Source organism: Solanum dulcamara, chromosome 11 (assembly GCF_947179165.1).
Source record: "Solanum dulcamara chromosome 11, daSolDulc1.2, whole genome shotgun sequence".
NCBI classification, from domain to species: Eukaryota; Viridiplantae; Streptophyta; class Magnoliopsida; order Solanales; family Solanaceae; genus Solanum; species Solanum dulcamara.
The window spans coordinates 61,896,550-61,917,189 of NC_077247.1; the positions used below are offsets into that span (position 1 = coordinate 61,896,550).

General features: G+C 34.2%; 2 protein-coding genes across 15 annotated transcripts; both read right to left on the bottom strand.

The window, feature by feature from the left end:
* Positions 1-2,020: 2,020 nt before the first annotated feature.
* Positions 2,021-11,849, bottom strand: LOC129874895 (nuclear pore complex protein NUP98B-like). Of its 11 annotated transcripts, XR_008763025.1 has the most exons (10): positions 11,724-11,849; positions 10,960-11,614; positions 10,231-10,858; positions 5,085-5,139; positions 4,828-5,004; positions 4,464-4,688; positions 4,053-4,373; positions 3,555-3,614; positions 3,112-3,330; positions 2,021-2,733 (listed from the first exon to the last, which is right to left on the bottom strand). XR_008763025.1 is itself a non-coding variant. In XM_055950278.1 (9 exons), exons 6-9 carry the CDS (start codon positions 9,566-9,568, stop codon positions 8,010-8,012), a joined length of 462 nt encoding a protein of 153 aa, XP_055806253.1. In that variant the 5' UTR covers positions 9,569-9,587; positions 9,824-9,881; positions 9,968-10,067; positions 10,231-10,858; positions 10,960-11,614; positions 11,724-11,849; the 3' UTR covers positions 7,773-8,009. The 11 variants fall into 11 exon arrangements, 5 of the variants coding, with proteins under 5 accessions (XP_055806251.1, XP_055806250.1, XP_055806253.1 ...); XR_008763027.1 differs by lacking the exon at positions 3,112-3,330 and having other exon boundaries at positions 2,024-2,733; XR_008763028.1 differs by lacking the exon at positions 3,112-3,330 and having other exon boundaries at positions 2,025-2,567.
* A 19-nt stretch (positions 11,850-11,868) lies between these two features.
* LOC129874897 (uncharacterized) lies at positions 11,869-19,673 on the bottom strand. Of its 4 annotated transcripts, none has more exons than XR_008763029.1 (12): positions 19,415-19,673; positions 18,720-18,859; positions 18,440-18,491; positions 18,291-18,333; positions 16,711-16,816; positions 16,386-16,515; positions 15,297-15,367; positions 14,579-14,690; positions 13,754-14,481; positions 13,379-13,550; positions 12,214-12,386; positions 11,869-12,102 (listed from the first exon to the last, which is right to left on the bottom strand). XR_008763029.1 is itself a non-coding variant. In XM_055950281.1 (7 exons), the coding sequence occupies exons 1-5, from the start codon at positions 19,538-19,540 to the stop codon at positions 16,760-16,762; spliced, it is 345 nt and encodes a 114-aa protein (XP_055806256.1). In that variant the 5' UTR covers positions 19,541-19,673; the 3' UTR covers positions 15,788-15,852; positions 16,386-16,515; positions 16,711-16,759. The 4 variants fall into 4 exon arrangements, 2 of the variants coding, with proteins under 2 accessions (XP_055806256.1, XP_055806255.1); XR_008763030.1 differs by having other exon boundaries at positions 18,286-18,333; XM_055950281.1 differs by lacking the exons at positions 11,869-12,102; positions 12,214-12,386; positions 13,379-13,550; ... (2 more) ...; positions 15,297-15,367; positions 18,720-18,859 and adding exons at positions 15,788-15,852; positions 17,521-17,582 and having other exon boundaries at positions 18,286-18,333.
* Positions 19,674-20,640: the final 967 nt, after the last annotated feature.

The window sequence follows — 20,640 nt, forward strand, 5'->3', positions numbered from 1 at the left end:
TAAACCTTCACATCAACCATGAATTTCAGCCATAAAATTGGGAAAGAGAATTCAAAAGAATAACGAAGACATCAGTCCGAAAATTGAGTCGTAAAATTCAAGTCGGTAGAAAACTGAAAGAATTTTGTAGAAAAATTTGAAAGAAAATATACCTGAAATTATGAAGAATTGTGAAAAATCTATATGTTTCGTTGATGTTGGAACAACAAGAGGGACGGAAAAACTGAAGACCGATGGTTTAGAGTGGGTTAAATATCTTGCGTCGAATGGTTCTAGAGTTATATGCAGAGAGTGCATTTGTTTGCGTAAAATTACCTTATTGTCCTTGGTCGTCCTTTGAATCACTCTTCTATATAGTAGAAAAATTTATTGCAAATAGAGACATTTCTACTATTCGCCACATGCATAAATCATCTCTGCCTTGTTTTTTGCATCTTGTCCATCATGAAAGCTATTATCCTAATTTTATCACTTCTAATATGCCACACATTCATTTAAACATTCTCTATTAAATTCATTTTTGTGAATGTGTGATATTTTGATTGACTAACACTCTATACATATAACAAAGTCCATCTAACCATACTCAATAATAAAAAAATCATTTTTCCTTTTTTTTTTAGGTGAATGAAGGGAAAATAATGAGGAAGAAACTAGGAAAATTGAGTTGTAGGTGACAAATTGACCTAGTCCAAGTTAAAATACTTTTAATTAGGTGATTAGGTTAAATGGGGTAAAATGTAATATTTAAAACTTGTTAATCTTTTTTAAAATATAATAGTTCCAAACTCTTTTTTCAAATATATTCAACTTCTTGTAAGTTGAGACTTTTCTTCTCTTCTCCAACTTCTTCGATCCTCGCATCTCTGCACTCTTTCAAATCTCTCTCAAAACTATTTTCTCTTGTTAATCTCTATTTCTTTCTAATTTTTCTTCTCCTTTCATCTCTGTCAATCTTGTCGCCGTCATTGTCCTCCCTTATCACTGTTAGGGTTTCGATTTTTAAAGGTAAATTCTCTTATTTTCTCTTCATTGTTAGGGTTTTTTGTTTTTAAAGTGAAAATGGTTATTTAGGTTTAAATAGAAGAAGAAGAGCCTGAATTTCAAATATTTATGCGTTTGAAAGTTCCTTTGGCTTCAACCTGAAGGATAGATCGAGAACTTTCCTATTCATCCAACCAAGTAGTCTGGGAAAAAGATTGGAAAAGAAAAGGGAAATAGTTTCCAAAGAGAAAAAGCTGAAAAACTGGCAACTGCTTTACGGAACTGAAGATATTATAATATTCTGTGGACTTACTCTAATAACAATTGAATGGAAGCAAGTTAAAGATTACAGAACAATTCACTTGAAATGTTAACGTGGTTGTCTTAGAGATCAATGTAGTTCATAAAAATAGAATTTGGAACTTACATTCCTCTCATGCATAAGTTGCAATAAATTCATCTTGGAATGGAAAATTACAACAGAACAAGATAAATGAAGAGCTACTAAAGCAAATCAAGAACCCGACTTTGATAATGCAAATGCAACTGAAGAGTTATTTCGAGAAGATATTCAATTTTTCAATAGAGAAATTGCTAACTCCAATAGCTCTAGTTTTCCAAAAATCATAAAGTTCTTCTGTTACTTACCATGTGCTAAGTATATCTGTTGTACTCAAGTTTTCAGGTTTAAAGTTAGTGACAACATTTTTCATCAGAAAAGGCCAGTGAATCTTTAAAAAGAAAAAGATAAACCTATGGAAAATAAAAATGTAAGACAAGCACAAGTTTAACAACTCATTGAATGCCCATTTTGATGAGTATTTATTTTTAAGACATATTAATTGAAAGTAATAGCGCCAATTAATAGAGCTTCAGGGAGCACTTCTACAGGTATAAGATCTAATATTTTTCAGGTATCTATATGAAGTCAATTATCACAAACAGTGGCATATGCAAATCTCTGTACACTATTCACAACATAAAGATCAAATGTAGTAAAGTTGCAACTTTGTTAAATTCCATTGGTACATCTTCTGAATCATGATCAATGCACCTACACAAATTCATACATCATAATCATGAATATCTTTAAACCCAAAGAACGATAAAAGTTATTGGTGAAAGAACCAGATATCACCAACATAGCAACTGTTTGAATGCATGTCATTTGAGTGAACTATGACACATAAGCATAAGAATAATGCCAAGTTTAATTAGATTAAAGCAACAACCCTTCATTTTGGACCAAATTGATGATAGAACAGAAAAGTTTTCACCATAATAACTAATGCAAACAGTTGCTACAAAGGAATAAACTTACCTGAGTGGTCAACAAATCTATAGCAAAATGGTGTTCAAACACATATCTATTAGGATCCTTAACATCTGCCTCTAATAGGGCCCTTTCTATCTCTCTGCCTATAATATCAGCAGCATAGACAATTCGGTGATGGGAGTGGCCCCCTTCCCTGGCTAGATGCAGATTGCCATCCTCCCCATGATCGAACGAAGCACCCATAGCACCCAGTTCTCTAATTTTTCTCAGGTCCTTCAGTACACACAACCCGGAGAACGGAGATGCACTTTAAAAGAATGGAAAATTTAGAAGAGTAAACTAAAAACACTATTTTGGAGTAATAAATCAGTCATCTTGTAAGTTTCATTTAGAACATTAGTTGCATAAGAAGCACAACTATATGGACCAAGTTTTTCCCAACTGAGAAGAAGATATCAGTTGTGATGTCCTACCTGCCACCAATCAAGCACAACATAAAAATTCCTTGAAGTCAGTATATATTTAACGAGGTAAACAAAGATAGCATAGAGCAAACTAATTGGTGACCCTTAAAAAAGTGGTGCTGATTTAGGGAGTGCTAATGATACCTTTGTGTATTCTCATTTTTTAAAAAAAATAGTACTATGGTACAAACTAAATGAAATCCCACTATCAAACCGAAAAAGACAACAGGTTTATTTCCAGTTTTATTCTTATTTCTTCCTTCTTGCATGTCATCTTCACACTCTCTTCTCCAAATGTTCAAATACATAAGTAAATGATCTGAACCCTGAAGAATAGGGGTTTCACAGTTCTTCAACTTTCTTCAGTTTCAACTTTTAAGCACTTACATCAGAAGTTAGGAATAGGCATAGAGCCTTTCTTGTAGTATTGCTTTCTGGCACTTCAGCTTCAAATTGAAAACAAGCCTAACTGCCCCCATTGCTTTTACACTTTTCCGATTTTTGGGAGTTCTACATCCTACAGCAAAAGCCGTCTAAACAGAAAGTTCCTTTGGCTTCAACCTGAAGGATAGATCGAGAACTTTCCTATTCATCCCACCAAGTAGTCTGGGAAAAAAATTGGAAAAGAAAAGGGAAATAGTTTCCAAAGAGAAAAAGCTGAAAAACTGGCAACTGCTTTACGGAACTGAAGAGACTATAATATTCTGTGGACTTACTCTAATAACAATTGAATGGAAGCAAGTTAAAGATTAAAGAACAATTCACTTGAAATGTTAACGGGGCTGTCTTAGAGATCAATGTAGTTCATAAAAATAGAATTTGAAACTTACATTCCTCTCATGCATCGCCAATTCACCACCAGCATCACACCTTTTTGCAGAAAATTCTCCCTACAAAAATTTACTTATCATAATTTTTTAAGTTATGGTTTCAAGCTAAATACATTTCAAGAAATAAACTTCTAAAAGGAGGAATATGTAAACTACAACGTTGAAAAGAAGAATTAGAAAAGGGGAATGGGATTAATCAAAAAAATCATTTTATGCTCCTCAATTCTCACTAACTCTCCAGCTCCGCCTATTTTCACGTCCTTAGAGGGAAGGGATGATCGACCAAAAGGAGAAATAGAAAGAATTATAAGTATTGTCCTGGTTCATCTCTTCCCTTTTTAAGTACAGTATCCCCATTGCACGTGTTAAGCACAGTACTGCAAGCTTTGAGAAGCCCCGTCAAATTAGTACACTTATACTATTATTAGTTTATTATAAAAACACTAACTGCCTCCAGTATAATCACTCGCAAACTTATGCATAGTGAAATTAGTGTACCTTAAAAAGTAAATCGCTTGCTACTTAATGGAGAAGCTTCGCATCGGAAACATTGAGAACTTGACCACCAATATATCCTTTTTCCAAGATGAACCTTGCACCGTACCAGATAGACAAAGCATAGCTGGAGTACATAATAGCAAAATGTTTATGTAGCAAAATGCGACCCAAGACCTAATCTACTTGCCAGCCCTTCATTTGAACCTGAATGGTAATCTTTAATTAGGGACTCGTTATAGCTGGCCACAACTTGCTTTTCCTCTGTAAAAGATGCAGCCTGAGAAGGAAACAAGATACATCTCATCTACTGGTGGTTATTTTCTGAAAAGAAAGTGAAACAAAAATTGTTTTACCCCCAATATAAATTTCATCAGAGCATGGGCATCACAATAATTTAAACTTATGACATACCATTTTAAAGGAGCCAATTGTCTGTTCAACCACCGTTGCTGCCTTGGCATAAGCATCTTGTCCACGGGACACCATCCTAGATAGGATGAAGGACATCACTCCACCAAAGATGACGACAAGTAGAGGAATGATGGATAACATAACAAGTGTGAGAAGCCAGCCTTTGGTAAATGCAATGACAAAGCCCGCAAGGAATGTTGATGTCAGCTATACAAATTTCCCTACCTGCCACAGTTAAGGAAATAATATCAAGAATAGAAAGAGCAATCATATCCTCACAAAGGATCTTTTATGTAGAAAGCAAATTACTATGTAGTGGTTTCACAAAGAAGGGCTTAGTAGAGTAGCTTTTCAGCATGAGTACCTACTCACCCATGGCGTCTTGTATAAGAAGAGCATCACCAGACATCCTCCCCCCCCACCTCTCCCATATTGGTTTCCTTATCACAGAAAGCTAAATCTTGCCGCAAAATAGTTTTCAGATAGAGACTCCTTATTCGAGAAGGTTGTCTTTCACCAGAGATCATCCAACAAGGGACCTCTAAACAGCACTCATATTAATTTAACTTCAATAATAATTCAAAATTGCCTATGCTTAGTAAAGGCGGAATGAGAACTTACAAAAAAATGCAGCTGGCCACAATCCCAAAGCTAAGTAGACAAATCTCAATGAAACCTATATGAAATTACACAGATAATTAGAAGATCTCATTTTCAGGAGGGAACTACTCAATCAACAATAGATAAAATAAGGACTTAGAATATTTAAAAAATGTTCAAAGCATAACCCTGGAGACTACCCCAAGCACATCTTTGTTATTTTGATTTTGTCTGAAGGAGTCGGTCCATTATCCAAAAAGACTTGTCATAATGGGCAGGGACAATCCCCATTGCCGATAGTTGCAATAGTTTCAACGATCATCAAAACTAAATCAGTGGAATCAACAAAGGAGAAGAGCTAGTAAAAGGTAACTGTCTCTGTTTGTTTGGTCTTGTCCGCATCCTGTTGTCCTGAATTGTTTTCAGCCAGAATTTTCCCTCCTGATTATGAGGAGGCTTCATTGAGTCTTTTATTTCCCTTCAAACCGTTCCCTTCGGTCATAATTGTGCCATTGTTAAAGAGTAATTTTTTTTTTGTCACAAAACCAATTTACACCTGTCGTGGCAGGCTAATACTCAGACCTGATTTATTCAGTAATTAGTAATAAGTCTCTGATTTATTCAGCTTGATGAAAGCAGAGTGAAAAAATAATCATGAACAAACCAACTCCAATCCCCTTTAAAGTTGATATCAACGAAGGAAACCATCATAATACAATGAATTTAGTTGTTTCTAAATAGGTTCTTAAATTTCAAATTTTACCTAATAGATTATGATTTTTCTAGCTAAGACATTTTCTCAAACACCTGGTGAACGTCAGATATCTTTAAACAGGAAAACCACACAAGAACGTACTTCTTCGCGATACTAAAACATGGGAAATTGGTGAAAGTAAAAAGTGGTGTCAATATATAGAAACAGATTAGAAGGAGAAATTAAGCCGCATAAACAATATATCAACTAACTAGAACCATATATGCAAGACCCACAAAGAAAGCATAAACACGGAAACAAGAAAAATAAAAAGAGAGGAACATGCCCAGATTCAGTTATCAAGAATATGCAAGAATGCAAGAAAGTGGATAAATTAAAAAGTGTGTTTTTCAATATATGAGAAAAAATTCTTGTTGTCAAGAATCATGGATATGGAGAGACCCCAACATGCAAGATTCCAGAGAAGCTCAAGATTCAGTTATCAAGAAAATTAAAAAACCCAGAAACACAAGACAATATTAAAGGCATAAGGGATGAATATTTACTTACTTGGAGCGGGCGGTAAATATCGACATTTTTTGAGACAACAAAGAAGAACAGACGTCGGTGTTATTGTAAATAAATGGCAATGTGGTGGTATATAAATAAGCTATGCTTCCAAATTAAATTCCTCCCCAAAATTTTTATTTTATTTAATACCTTTTCCAAATTATTTTTTTTTTATTTTTTTTTGTTTCTTCTAATACAAAAAATATATTATATTTAGATTATTAATACTTTATTTATAGAATAACATTTACAAATGTACGTAGCTAAGTTGAAGAATCAATCAAAAGTGAATTAATTTAAAAATTAAATAATTTAACATTAATTAGATATTACAAAACTATAAATCGATAAATATAGGTAACATAGAAATATATGTAGAAGAAAAAGCTGACGCGGCACAGAAAGTGTGCACACTCTTATTAAGGCAAGTGATGAGTGACACGTCATTTTTTAATTGATAACTTTATAATTAGTTAGTACACATAATTATTGATATTAAAACTTATATATATATATTTAATTATTTTCATTTCTTTCAATGTAAAATATTTATTTTAATTTCTTCTCCACTTTAATTTTTTTCTTTCATTATTTCTTATTTTTTCACCTTTAATTTCTTTTAAAAACTTATGTGATTTTTTAAAAATAAAATAATTAAAAAGTATCCTTTATTTTTAACATTTTAATTTTTTTTATGTCTTATTTGAACTTTTTCTCTTATTTTGATATTCATACGAAATTAACCTATTTTAAATACAAGGCATTTGGAGTTAAATTTGAAATCAAATCAAAAGGCTAGACAGAGAAAATAAAATCAATAAAAAAAATTAAAAAGTTTAAATACAAGGAAAAAGAAATTTATTTTTTTTTACGTGTATTCTTCAAGATAAAGAAAATAAGAAGATTTAAAAAGAATTAAAAATTTTTACAAACATATCTTACTTATTTTGTTGAAGGTGCCACATCAGCTCCAGAGGTGCACGAAAATGAAAAAAAAAATGAGCTCACCAAGCCACAATGCAGAAAGCCAGAAAATTCAAAACAACAAAAAACAAATCAAGAAATCAAATGAACATAAGAGAAATGTATGTTTTTTATCAGAATTATTTAGAATGGGTCATTTTATGTTTTACTATATTTTTGTTTCAAAATATTTCTATCTCTAGATTTTTAGCTCAAAATGACTTTTCAACTAATAAAATAGATATAAAAAATGCCCTTTTTATTAATGATTTTTAAAATAGGTTAACATTATTTGAGTTTCTTATTCTTATTTCACTATTTTGTTCATATTAAAAATAATTATTTTCCAACAATAAAACTTATTACATCATTTGAGATATTAATTCAAAATCACTTTGAAATATTAATCCTGAACCACACAACATCCTATAAATTTATATTTTATATAAAAAAAATGGCCCAAAATTTTAAATTTTACAAAACAGAATGAAAAGATTATCTCTATCATATAAAAAAAATATTATATAAATTAAAAATACTAATTACTAATTGATTGGACTAAACACATCTTTATAAAATTATTTGAAAGTTTAATGGTTCCCACCCTAATATTTATCATGTTCATGGACGAGGAGAAGGTGGAAGACTACTACTAAGACAGAATAAGCACAAAAGAAGTAAATGGGACAGACTCAAAGTGAGCAAATTGTAAAAATATATCAGTTGGGCTTATCACCACAATTAACAAGATGCATCTCTTCAGCCTCTAAATTGGGCTTATCACCTTTGTCTCTGTCATGCATCCCTACATTTTAAACAGAAAAGGGAATTATTACGCAATTAAATAGCAAACTTGGTTAGTTTGGTTCATAATTCTTGGAATTTGTAAAATAGCAAGTCAACTTTTATATCCTCGGATATACTCAAATAGATAACAGATGATAATTTTTCTAGTGTCCAAAGTCTTGCAAAGAATCACCAATCCATGAAGCTAATTGGTTTTAATTTGATAATTTGAACTTATTAGAGATTCCCTGCAATGAGCTTTAAGGAAATGGGATCTTGATGGCGCAGGCATAAAGTGATACTAGATATTAAGTAATCCATTAAAACATTACACGTAACTATGATAAGTGACTTATGCATTTATTAGAAACCACCTGAACCAATCAACGAAAGGAACGCTTGTTAAAAAAGAAAGCTTACTGTTCATAGATGAATCAGCCCCCAGTGGAAATTCTGAGGTAGGACGAACCCAGTCCCTTAGATTTTCCCTTGGAATGATGATGACTTCTGTCCTTAGTACACCAGAAATGTTTTCGTTATCCATGAAAAAGGGTACCTACATAAACAAATATTATAGTCCTGTTAAATTTTCAAGTGTTTCACTTGGATTAGAGGAAAATATGGACTGTCCTATATTTTTTCACCAAAAGAATACCCCTACTTGCAATCTTTGCATATGATCTGTGTTTTATCTTATTTGACTTAAACTTTTGGTCCATCAAACAAAGCATGCCCACTAACTACTAAACATGTCTCACATAAAATTATACTTCTCACCTTTGGTTTATCACTTGTAGGTTTGTATTTCTGAGGTGGCAACCTATGCTGACTTAGAGATGAATTCCGAATTATCAACGCAGATCTTCGTCTGACCGGAGCAGGGTTGTTAGAAACCTGGAACTTACAACAGGAGAATCTTTCATAATAGCCTATAACCTTTGTATTCACCTTAAACATAACCAATATGAGTTTAAAAATCATAGTGAAGCTATAAAAACATAATCATGCCTGATACTTTGAAGAGTTTGTTTGGAACTTGGACAACTATATTAATGTTTATATCTTATTGGAGAAATACTGGAATTAATTGATATAAACCTACTTGATGCAGTAAAACCGAACAAATATAAAGCCAAAGGCCAGCAACTAGACGCAGTTGCATCTACCTTGACAGGAAAGCATCAGTAATTACAACACAATAAAGGTAATAAATAAATCTGTCATTCAAGGTGCATAACATTTATAGCAATAGTAATGAGACATCCCAGTAACATCATGTAACTGCTAGTGAGTATGATACTTGGTTTGGGACCATTGAACACATCCAGCAGCAACATTAATTATAATTAGTTGTGTTCAGAAATGTGAAACTTACAGGTAAACCAGAAATTCCATACTGGATGGATGTTGCCAAATTCGGGTGCTCAACCGAGATTTGGACTGAAGGTTGTATTTCAGCAGGAGGCATAATTGGTGACGCATTCACTTCCATGATTCTCGGAAAGTAAGACCTGAAAATATGTTAAGGTATTGCTACTGCATGAGAAAGTACAAATAAAAGGATCACAGAGGCAAAAAAAAGAAGAGACAGAAGAAGAATAAAACGATCAGGTTAAAACGAGACTCTGAAGTAATAACTGAGGCAGCGGAAATAAAAAGAATGTCAGGAAAGTCTAGAAGTCAAAATTAGGCAATTAATAACACACGCAGTAAAGTAAAACAATAGATGGTTAAGTTTGATACTCACTGTTGGTCATTGATACTTGGCTGACAAATTCCTTGTCCAATTTCTGAGCAACTAGCACCTTCTTAAAAAAAACAGGTGCTGGGAGGATTAGTTACATGGATTACAATCCAACATACTAACAACTTCAAAAAGAGCAAGACATACTGCATTAAGTACTTGTTGATGGGTGAGAAGCGTTGGTTGTTGGAAGTATTGCTCCAACTTTAGGAGTCATTTCTGGCTGCAGAGGACCAAAGAACAGAGGCTGCAAAGAGTAGCAGCAACTTAGATGTACAACATCACAATAGAAGTCCTTTACCGATTTTATAGACTACAAGGTGCCTTTTATATTATTTATGACAGAAAGCAAATGGCAGATATATATATATAAATGAGATCTAATTGCATATACGTTGAGAAACACTTACAGTATTTTGACTCACAGCAAGTGGAGTGCTTGAAACATTACAAAGTCCTGGTGGAGTAGGCTGAGACTGCTTTAGGCAATGCAAGCATAATGTGGATTGTGGAGCGCCTCCTGTAGTTAAGACAGGAGTGGGAGAAAAAGAGTTCTTTTGACCAAAAACATGGGCAGATGATTTTGCTAACAAAGGATATGTGGAAGGTGAGACTGAACATGGAGATAGAGGGACAGATGTTGATAAAGACCATGGATTCCTTAATGGAGAAAAGGTGGAGGTAGTGGAAGAATTGGAAGATGGATTTAAAGGTGCAAACGGCCTTGAATGGATCCACGGAGAAAAAGAAACATCTGAGGCAGTAGATTCCACTCTACTTCCAGTGCCACAAGAGTTTAACAATGATGTATTGGGGGGAAATATATGGGAAATGGGGTAGATGCAGTTGCTGTAGAAATTTCATCTGATAGAGAGTCAACCTCTGCTCTTTCCACTACAAATGTACTTGGAAAAAGGGAATAAAAAAGTTGATCAACAGTTGCTTGGTTAAATACTGGTGATATGAAAGGCCGTGTGTTGTCGATGATACCAAATCCCTGTGTACCGGAAATACCACATGAAGAACCACATTTCTGACCTGCAAAGTCATCCATGAAGTATCAAAAAAGTTAATGAAATACAAGGTAAATTTCTTTGTCAGCTACAGATAAGAAAACAAGTTAAGGATGCCTTTATCACCTAACTGGTAGTCCTCAAACCTCAACTCCTCCTGGCTTTTATCTTTATAAGTCCGCATTCCACAAATGGATTGAATTTTTGCACCATCAGGTATTGTGCAATCTATATCCGGAGTTGCAATGTATGATGCTGTTCTGCTTCCTTTCTGATTAATACCAAATGCGGACTTTACAAAACCAGAGCTCTTGAGCAAAGGTGCTGTACTTTCTTTTCCTAGTTTGCAAATTTGATCTAAAGATTAAACACTTAGGATGTCCAAAAATATGAAGTAGGAATGAATAGTACTTGGTACTAATATTTAACAAAAGATCAACATGGATTTCAAATCAATGTAGAGCATATGGTAATGCACATTGAACGGACATAAAGTAAAGTAAGCCTTTGCTCCCTGATATGGATACTGCTGGTTGGCCGAAGGAATAAGAATCAAATCTTGGGGTGGCAAAGTGTGAGTTTCTTGGAACACCAAATGCAGGAGCTCTTGGATATCCAAGAATGGAAGAGTCTGAGACATTGGCATCCCTCATCAGAGATTCCTTGGCCACGCTGTTAACGTCATATTTCTTTCCAAATGTTTGTAAAGTGGATGAGCCCGGAGATATGCTTTGTGTTCGACTAGATGTAGCATTCATTGCTGCATTAAAGGCTAATGTCCCTGCAGTTAGGTAAACAGATTGTATTTATTTGCTAATCACTAATTAAAGACAACTACAAGGCATCAATAGTTGGCACAAGAAATCCCACTGAGATATTGCAGTTATTACCGACATTTATGGAGAAAAGTACAGCTCAATGTTCATAGCTACTTTCACAAGGAGCAGATTTAGCTTTTCAGCCAATTCCAAAGCCGCCTCGCTGCTCTAGAAAAGTAAATATGATCTCCCCTTTCATGAAATATGAAGTAGGAATAGGAATCAAATCTTGGGGTGGCAGAGTGTGAGTTGCTTGGAACACCAAATGCAGGAGCTCTTGGATATCCAAGAATGGAGGAGTCTGAGACATTGGCATCCCTCATCAGAGATTCCTTGGCCACGCTGTTAACGTCATATTTCTTTCCAAATGTTTGTAAAGTGGATGAGCCCGGAGATATGCTTTGTGTTCGACTAGATGTAGCATTCATTGCTGCATTAAAGGCTAATGTCCCTGCAGTTAGGTAAACAGATTGCATTTATTTGCTAATCACTAATTAAAGACAACTATACAAGGCATCAATAGTTGGCACAAGAAATCCCACTGAGATATTGCAGTTATTACCGACATTTATGGAGAAAAGTACAGCTCAATGTTCATAGCTACTTTCACAAGGAGCAGATTTAGCTTTTCAGCCAATCCCAAAGCCGCCTCGCTGCTCTAGAAAAGTAAATATGATCTCCCCTTTCATGAAACTGGCAGTATTGGGTGTAGCATCTACATATCTCAATCCTCACCTGGACCACAGGCGATAAAGAAAGCTGTACTTAATCCAATTGGCAGAGAAATCATGGGAATAACATATTCAACGAGTGTATGTAGATCATTCCTATGCAACAGCTTAAGTGGTCTTTCTTCTGAGTGTATTTGGACAGAGCCAAAGAATTCGTTTAATCAACTTAATTACAGGAAGATATGCACATATAAAGGTAGCAATAACATATTTGAAGAAGCAGAATCTGAATCCACATAAGATGAATAAATACCGTGACAATAGGTAGTCAAATTTTTAATTAAGTTACTAGCACTTCGAAAGATTGCACCAAGCTTTAAAATTTTTAAAGTCTAAGGATAGTTTTTTTCAAAGGGCAGTTTAATAAGAGTACTACTAGTATTCCAGAGTAATACGAGTGAACACTATCTATCTGTCCACCTGGTCATTTATGGTAGTCTATGAACTTCTTCCGTTTTACTTTATTAGTCTTAGTTTTCTTTATAGTCCGTTTAAAAGAGAATGTTTCTTTCCTGTTTTGGCAACTCTATAATTCCAACTTTCACATGGCATGATTAAGATCAAAAGATTAAAGCACATTTCGGTATATTCTACATATCTTTATTTCAAGACCACAAGATTCAAAAGTATTCCTTACTTTCTTAAATTCCAGCAAGTCAAAACCGGACAAAAAAATTGAAAAGGAGAGAGTGTAATACCAAGAACTCTTCGCGATAATAAACATGAAAAATTGCTGGAAGTAAAAAGTGTTCTCAATATATAGAAGCAGATCTTCGTGTTCTCAAGTATATATCATGGATATGGAGAAGAATAAATGAAACCACATAAACTATATATCAACTAATTTGAACCAACATATGAAACCCACAAAGAAGCATAAACACATTACCAAAAAAGAAGAATACGAAAGGAACATGCCCAGATTCAGTTATCAAGAATGCACAAGTGGAGAAATTAAAAAGCATGTTGTTAATATATGAGAACAGTTAAGGATACCTTTAGCACCTAACTGGTAGTCCTCAAACCTCAACTCGTCATGGCTTTTATCTTGATAAGTCTGCATTCCACAAATGGATTGTATGATGCTGTTCTACTTTCCTTTCTGATTAACCAAATGCAGACTTTCCAAAACCAGAGCTATTGAGCAAAGGTGGTGTACTTCAGTTTCCTGGTTTGCAAATTTGATCTTAGATTAAGCACTTAGGATATCCAACAATATAAAATAAGAACAAATAGTACTTGGTACTAATATTTAACAAAAGAGCGACATGGATTTCAGATCAATGTAGAGCATATAGTAATGCACATTGAACATTATATAATCTTATAGCATCTGCTCCTATACATGAGAAAAAGGACACTAATGTAAACCTTTGCTCTCTGACATGGATACTGCTGGTTGGCAAAGGAATAGGAATCAAATCTTGGGGTGCCAAAGTGTGAATTGTTTGGAACACCAAATGCAGTCTTGGATATCCAAGAATGGAGGAGTCTGAAACATTGACATCCCTGGACCACACGAGAGGTTCATTGGCCACACTATTAACGTCATATTTCTTTCCAAATTAGATGGCATGTGGCCGTGCTTAGCATGGGCCCAACACTGCAACTTACATTTATACAATTATACAAAACTAACTTTCACAATAGCCACAGAGCAAAAGGAAATTGAATTAATTTAATCCAACGACATCCAATTCAACTATAAAGATGAAAAGCATTCTGCAACTCTACCTTATTTAAGTCGCCCAAAAATAGCATCCATCAATTGATTTTGCAGATTCTCCGCCTACTGTTTTTTGCACTTCTACTTAGGCAAATATTGATCTGACAAATATACTAATGCATACACATTTGTTAATAAATGTTTAAGTTCACATATACTTTGGATCTAAAGTATAGGTTTTACTTATACTAAGCAATATTATGTGCAACTTAAAACAAGTTTTTGAAGCTTCTCATGTTCTGACAGCCTATTTCCACCTTGGTAACTCTTTTACGTGCTTCAGCTTACCGCAAGAAAACAACTTCTGATTCTATACATTGAAGAATGACACAGGCCCGTTCTTTTGAGAGCTGAAAAATTCGAAGCTTTCCACCTAAATATATCACACAACCAATTGAACAAACTGAATAATAATAAAGTAGAACACACATTAATCAAGATACAATTTTTCAGAAGGTAAAATCACAAACCATAGCTCTTCAACCACAACAACACAATCTGTGGGTTTCTTCTGGTGTAGCAACTTCTGCATGCTCTTTAGATTTAAACAGACCACAATGAGGATTTTAATCGTCTTCTAATCTTTGAACACATTAGCGAGTCCAATCGCAAGCACAATGAGGAAAAAAGACATAAATTAGCTATCAGGACAGTGGTATTGGATATTTAGCTATAACACAAAAAGCCAATATAAGGATGACAGTCTCAGAATAGCTTTTATCGGGTGTTTGCAACTCATCAAGGGCATAATTCTAATGTGTATGATATAATTTGTAAGATTTGAAACTATCAATCATTTTAGCTTCTACTTATTCCATTTCTTCTAAATGTGTTTGGTATTGTATAACAGCCCAATGGAGTTAGATTTGAGTAAGGTATATGTCACACCTCTGGAAACATCACACCATAAGACATTAGAAGAAGACATGAAATGTTTCGTTGGTAGTGACCTGTAATATGAGTCCGACGTACCAAAAAAACAGAGAATGGAACTTTGTATTTCAAATCTTTGTTCACCATAGCTAAAGAAAGAAGGGAATAGAGGTAGTCCGAGATAAAAGTTATTACAGCCAATGCAAGGAAAATCGTATTGATGTAACAGGGATTGTCCCCAGAAAACTTTTGATCATTCTAGTAGGCCACATCATTGCTAATCTGGATCTCCATATTAATGAAAAGAGAACCAACCTCGAAGATGTTGCACATCAGTTGTTTGGATGGTAGAATATTAGATACACCAACTTCTAAGAATGTAACTCCTGTAATGCAAAAAATAGCTAAGAACAATCACGGGGGCATTCTTATTATAATGTGAAAAGATAGAAGAACACATGCCAAAAAATATTCGAATCTTTGTATAGTTTACAGAAACTATGATACTCAGCTATAACACTTCAATTAATTGCTCGCAATCAGAACTCTAATTCTCAATATAACCACTTGCTGCTAATCCCGGATCAGATTTTTAAGCATGCCACATGTGTCCAAAAGAGAAATATCTTGAGACTACAGACTTTCTCCAATCCAAGAATACCTTGGGGATCAAATTCAAAAAGTAGTCCTGAATATAAGATACAAAAGCATCACCAATTTACCAGGCACATGAGTGTTCACTTAAAACTTGTACAAAGATGATATTAGTGAAGTAAATCAACCAAGCAGACTGCAAGTAAAGGAATGTCGGTGTTTTATTGCTAATTTGGTCATGGATTAGATTTCACATTAATTAGTTGATTGGAAATACCTGTGGGTGGAACCTGATTCAGCTCCCATAAGTTGTTGATTTTTAGACAATAGTCGACCAATACATTGATACCTTAAAATTAAGTTTATTTTTAACATTCCATCTCCAAGGTTGTTTATTAGAGAGTCTCCAACAATTCTTTCACGCAATATTGCATATACAACAAAACAGAAGAACGGACAACAAACAGAAAGGTGTATATGACACATAAGTTTATAAGTAATTGAGATTTCATAGAGCTGGGGAGGGGAAGTTTGAAAATACAGCAAGTTCGAAGTTTTTGAGTTCAAATCACTCATTCAAATCCTAAGGCTATATCCAGTGTCCTTTTGATATTTCACTCTTTTAGCTAGAAAACAATAATAAGGAATGGGGATCAGTAAGTTTAGAAGATGATATTCTCAACATGTACATGGTATTTTTGGAGGATATTTGACCCAAATTTGGCATTTAGGTCAGTTGGTCAATCCGTCAGACTTCACAAAACACTATCTTATATCGGTTCACCATTTTTTTTGGTAAAAGGCACTTACATATGTTTACACTGGCAGAGTTTTGATTTGCCAAAGGTGAATTGGCACGCCTAATGCACAACCACGTCCTTTCCTCTTCAGATTCAAGTTGTGAGGCAGTTGGTACATGCCAGTATCCTTTGTCTGACTCCTAGAGACATAAGGAACACAATTACATTTAAAGGTTTTGTTAAATGATATCACGTACAACATTGTTTTTATATGTGCTCAATCTCGAGTACACATTTTGTATTGGAAGGCAGAGCTCATCTATAGTTGTATTTTGGTTTCATGAGCATATTACTTATTGTATAGCAGAGCAGATCGATTAGAAGGTACTACTGACCTGAATTACAATAAAACATGGAGGCGGCGTGTGAAACACTAGACCTGTTTCAGCGAAACTGAAATGCACCTTCTGTCAATGTCTCCATAAGCTGGGCTAGAAGTACCTAAGAACCAACATGTATGTTCCAGCTCAACTTCAGCTAGAATAAATAATCAAAACATCTCTAGATACAGTAGTGATCAATAAAAAATATATTTCATCTCCCCCCCCCAAAGCTGCTCCTTTTCTTTTGGGGAGGCGGTACAGGTAAAAAAAGTATTTTATTGTAACTGAAGCACCAGGAAAGAGATGTACATGAACATTTTATAATAAAAGCAAAACCAAAATGTAAGCATCAATATTTTGTGTTGTGTACAGTCATACAAGTTTTGCCCAATTACAAGTAAAACCACAAACAACACATAAAAGAACAAAAAGGGCAGCCTCTGGCAGAAATGCAAGGTAAGGCTGCGTACAACAGACCCTTGTGGTCGGGCCCTTCCCCGGACCCTGCGCATAGCGGGAGCTTAAGTGACATCGGCGGAAAAAAAAACTAATGAACACAAACCGTCAAACAGCTTATCAGTTGAGTAATGCATGAAATCCTATAGACCACAACAACCAGTCCAAGTTATGAACATCATAGTTGTCGGGCAAAAGAAATTATGTACAGCAACATCAATACAATAGAAAATTTGATGGTAGTCCATTATTTTGCAAAAAGATTACCATATTTTTCTCCTATCAGCACCAGTCCACACGAGAAAGATTAGAGTTAATTAAATGAAGGAGTGAAATATGAGAGCTAGTTAGTGTACATGGACTAACCTGTTGAAGCAATTCTAAAAGATCAACATTAGTTAGATTGACGCACAAAAATAACATGGAACCTGTAGTATCAAGAAAACAACTATTTTCTTAGGAAACATGTGCAAGAGAATCTTGTTAGCTAGCGGAGTATTTCCTACAGCATGAATGATGTCATGAATAGCTTTCCAAATTAAGTTGGCAGCTATTCAAGCTTCAAGGCCTTATAATTCAAAAAGAGAGAACCTCTAGCATTGTCATGTTACTGATGGTATTAGGACAAAAAAGCTCTTCCCTTATAAGTTACATTTCATAATTCACTTTCTATAATCAACCCACTTAAAACATAAAAAGGACCTGAAGAGACAATGAGCACAAATGACACTTGAAAACATTAAATCCTCAATAATCATTCTTGCTTTTAACAAAATGGTGCACCGAACTGATATAAACTGTTATTGATTCCTCACAATGGAATAACTAGTCTGAGAAGAAGTGCTTGTCATGCTTTGTTTCCACATTTAGACAGGCATATATCCTTCAGAGGGAGGAATATGAATATTGAAGAGAATAAGCTATAAAGTGTAGTAAAAGGTTTGAGAATGTGGGTGAACAACAAACTGTCAAACAGCTTATCAGATGAGTAATGATGCATGCAATCCTATAGACTACAACAATCAGTCCAAGTTATGAACATCATAGCTGTCAGGCAAAAGAAATTATGTTCAGCAACATCAATACTATAAAAAAAGTTGATGGCAGTCCAACATTTTGCAAAAAGATTACCATACTTTTCTCCCATCAGCACCAGTCCATCTCGTGAAACACCACATTCTTCAAAAGAAAGTACAACTTCAGATGATGAATTAAATAATAAATTGAACAGAACTTTCTGCACATCAAAATATATTAGATCAATGTCAAAGAAACTAAAACTTACCATCGTCATCCACCTTCACATAGAAGGTCCCAATGCCTATAGCAACAGATACCTGATGGAAAGTGGGATAAGTTCAAACTAGGAGTAACTACTTATAAGAATAACAAACATAAAAAGAACAGTCTCATAAATCTCATGGAAAAAAGTAATAGAGTTGTGATATACGAACGGAACAGCATACTACAAGGAGAAAAGGTATATCAATTTTCATATAAAGGATATGACATCGTCATCAGAAGTAGCAAACAAAGGAACATAAGAACTCATTGAAGAGCCCCACCGTTCACTGCCTTTTGTGAGACTAGTCTAAGTGATTAAATCTGCATATAAGCACGACTTGCCATATTCTCAGCAGCCCACCTCTATCGATCCTCAACACATCAAAAAAATCAGAAAACATGCAATTCCCCATTCTCTTACCTGGCACAAAATCAAAAAATCTAGACCATGTTAAAAAATAAAAAACTCTAGACCATACAAGGAAAATGGCCACTGAGGGCATTTACGAAAGTATGTCCAATTGAGTGTCTTCATTCAAAATACACAAATCACAACTTTTTATAATTGAACTACCAAAACAACTCCACAAATTTCCATTCATTACCTAGTAAATCATAAGAAGTATTGAAACATCCAGGCTGTTCAAAAAGTAAAAAACAAATTCTTGACACACACTGCGAGACTAACAACATAATTTTCTTCAAAAGATTTCTTGATAGGTGCAATGCCAATATATTCTTGAAAACTACAATTTCTTTGATTTCCTTAAAATATGCATTTAAGAATATTCTTGAAAACTACAAGTTCTTGATTTTTTTTCTTAAAAAGAATGCATGCAAGAATTCCAAGTTAATCAAGGTCTCGAATTCCAAGATAATCTGATTTAGGGTTCCAAGAATACCCATGTATAACTTCACCGAGTTCTCGAATTTTCCTTCTTTCTTTTTTAATGGATGGGAAGAACAGTAGCATTACCTGGTCGCCGGAAAAATTGATTACCAACAAGTTCTTTCTGGAAAACTGCAGACAGATCAGCGGAAGACTTAAGCAGGGTTTTGGGTTTTCATCGGACATCGTCACCGAGGCAGTTAAGATCAGCATTCCGGTGGCGTACTCTAAGATGCGCCGGTAGCGTATATGATAAGCGGGCTTCTGTAATATGATGGTGATGAGTTCTAAAATGCGTAGGTGGTGTCTCTTTTATAGCTTTCGAACTAGTTAATACCCGCGGAAAAGAAACTCATTAACACCAAATATATTATTTTTAGTGGTTTTTTTATCGTAGTACTTATTTATTTTTTCAAATAAGAGTACTCTATTCCATCACATATAATTCAAATTATTTAATTTATTCAATTTTCATAGGTCGATTTAGATTATGATTCGAAATTTTAATCCTAAGTTATGAGATTATAAATTAATATTTATATATAAAAAATAGATTTCTTAAAAATTAAATATAGAATTTAGCTCAAGTAGCTCCATTTCAAATTCGCGATTGATTTGTGCATCTATCTCTAACAATGTTATACTAATAAGAAAACTAAAACAAAAGGCATATAAAGATATTACAAAGCATACTGTAGTTGCATAAAATACAACTGAATGCAGACACTGATTTTTAGATTTTAAGCTTTGAAATTGCAAATAACTAAATCCTATTATTAGGAGAGTATATCAGTTGCCGCTCTATCAAACTAACATAATGATTAAGAAATGGAGTTATTGGACAGAGAAAAAGGACAATAAACTCAGTAATATTGTTCTCTTAATGAAAGACCTGACAAAATGTTGACTTGGAATATTACTATCGCCAATTCATCACTATCTGCCAATGTCAAATGATAAATGAAAAAATTGATCAGTAATATTGTTACTTAATATAAATGAATGAAAGTCAAGACCAAAGAGACAAATATTTATCTCGGAGAAATAGGTTTTCTAGAGTGAAAGACATCAAATATTCTATAAAGGTAAATGTCTTGTCTAGATTATGTAGCAACTTTTAAACAAAGAGAAAGATTGAAGGATCAAAAACACACCTAAAGAACTCGATTTTTTGAGTTTTCCGCCTGAACTATCATCAACTATGTATCAAAACGCATCTCAACTACAAGTTGTTCCCTTTTCCTACTTGAAATATCCCATTGTTCAGGTGTGTTATGGGAACAATGGATAATTGAAGTGTGTTTTGATAAAAT

Coding starts and splice junctions, on each gene's coding strand:
- LOC129874895 (XM_055950276.1), bottom strand. Junction 8,633..8,853: donor CTACAAGTGATAAACCAAAG/GTGAGAAGTATA, acceptor TTGTTTATGTAG/GTACCCTTTTTCATGGATAA. Junction 8,096..8,496: donor GGCTGATTCATCTATGAACA/GTAAGCTTTCTT, acceptor TTTAAAATGTAG/GGATGCATGACAGAGACAAA.
- LOC129874897 (XM_055950280.1), bottom strand. CDS start 19,540: ATGCTGATCTTAACTGCCTCGGTGACGATGTCCGATGAAAACCCAAAA. Junction 18,492..19,414: donor TCAATTTTTCCGGCGACCAG/GTAATGCTACTG, acceptor ACTTTCCATCAG/GTATCTGTTGCTATAGGCAT. Junction 18,334..18,439: donor TGTGAAGGTGGATGACGATG/GTAAGTTTTAGT, acceptor TTTCTTTTGAAG/AATGTGGTGTTTCACGAGAT.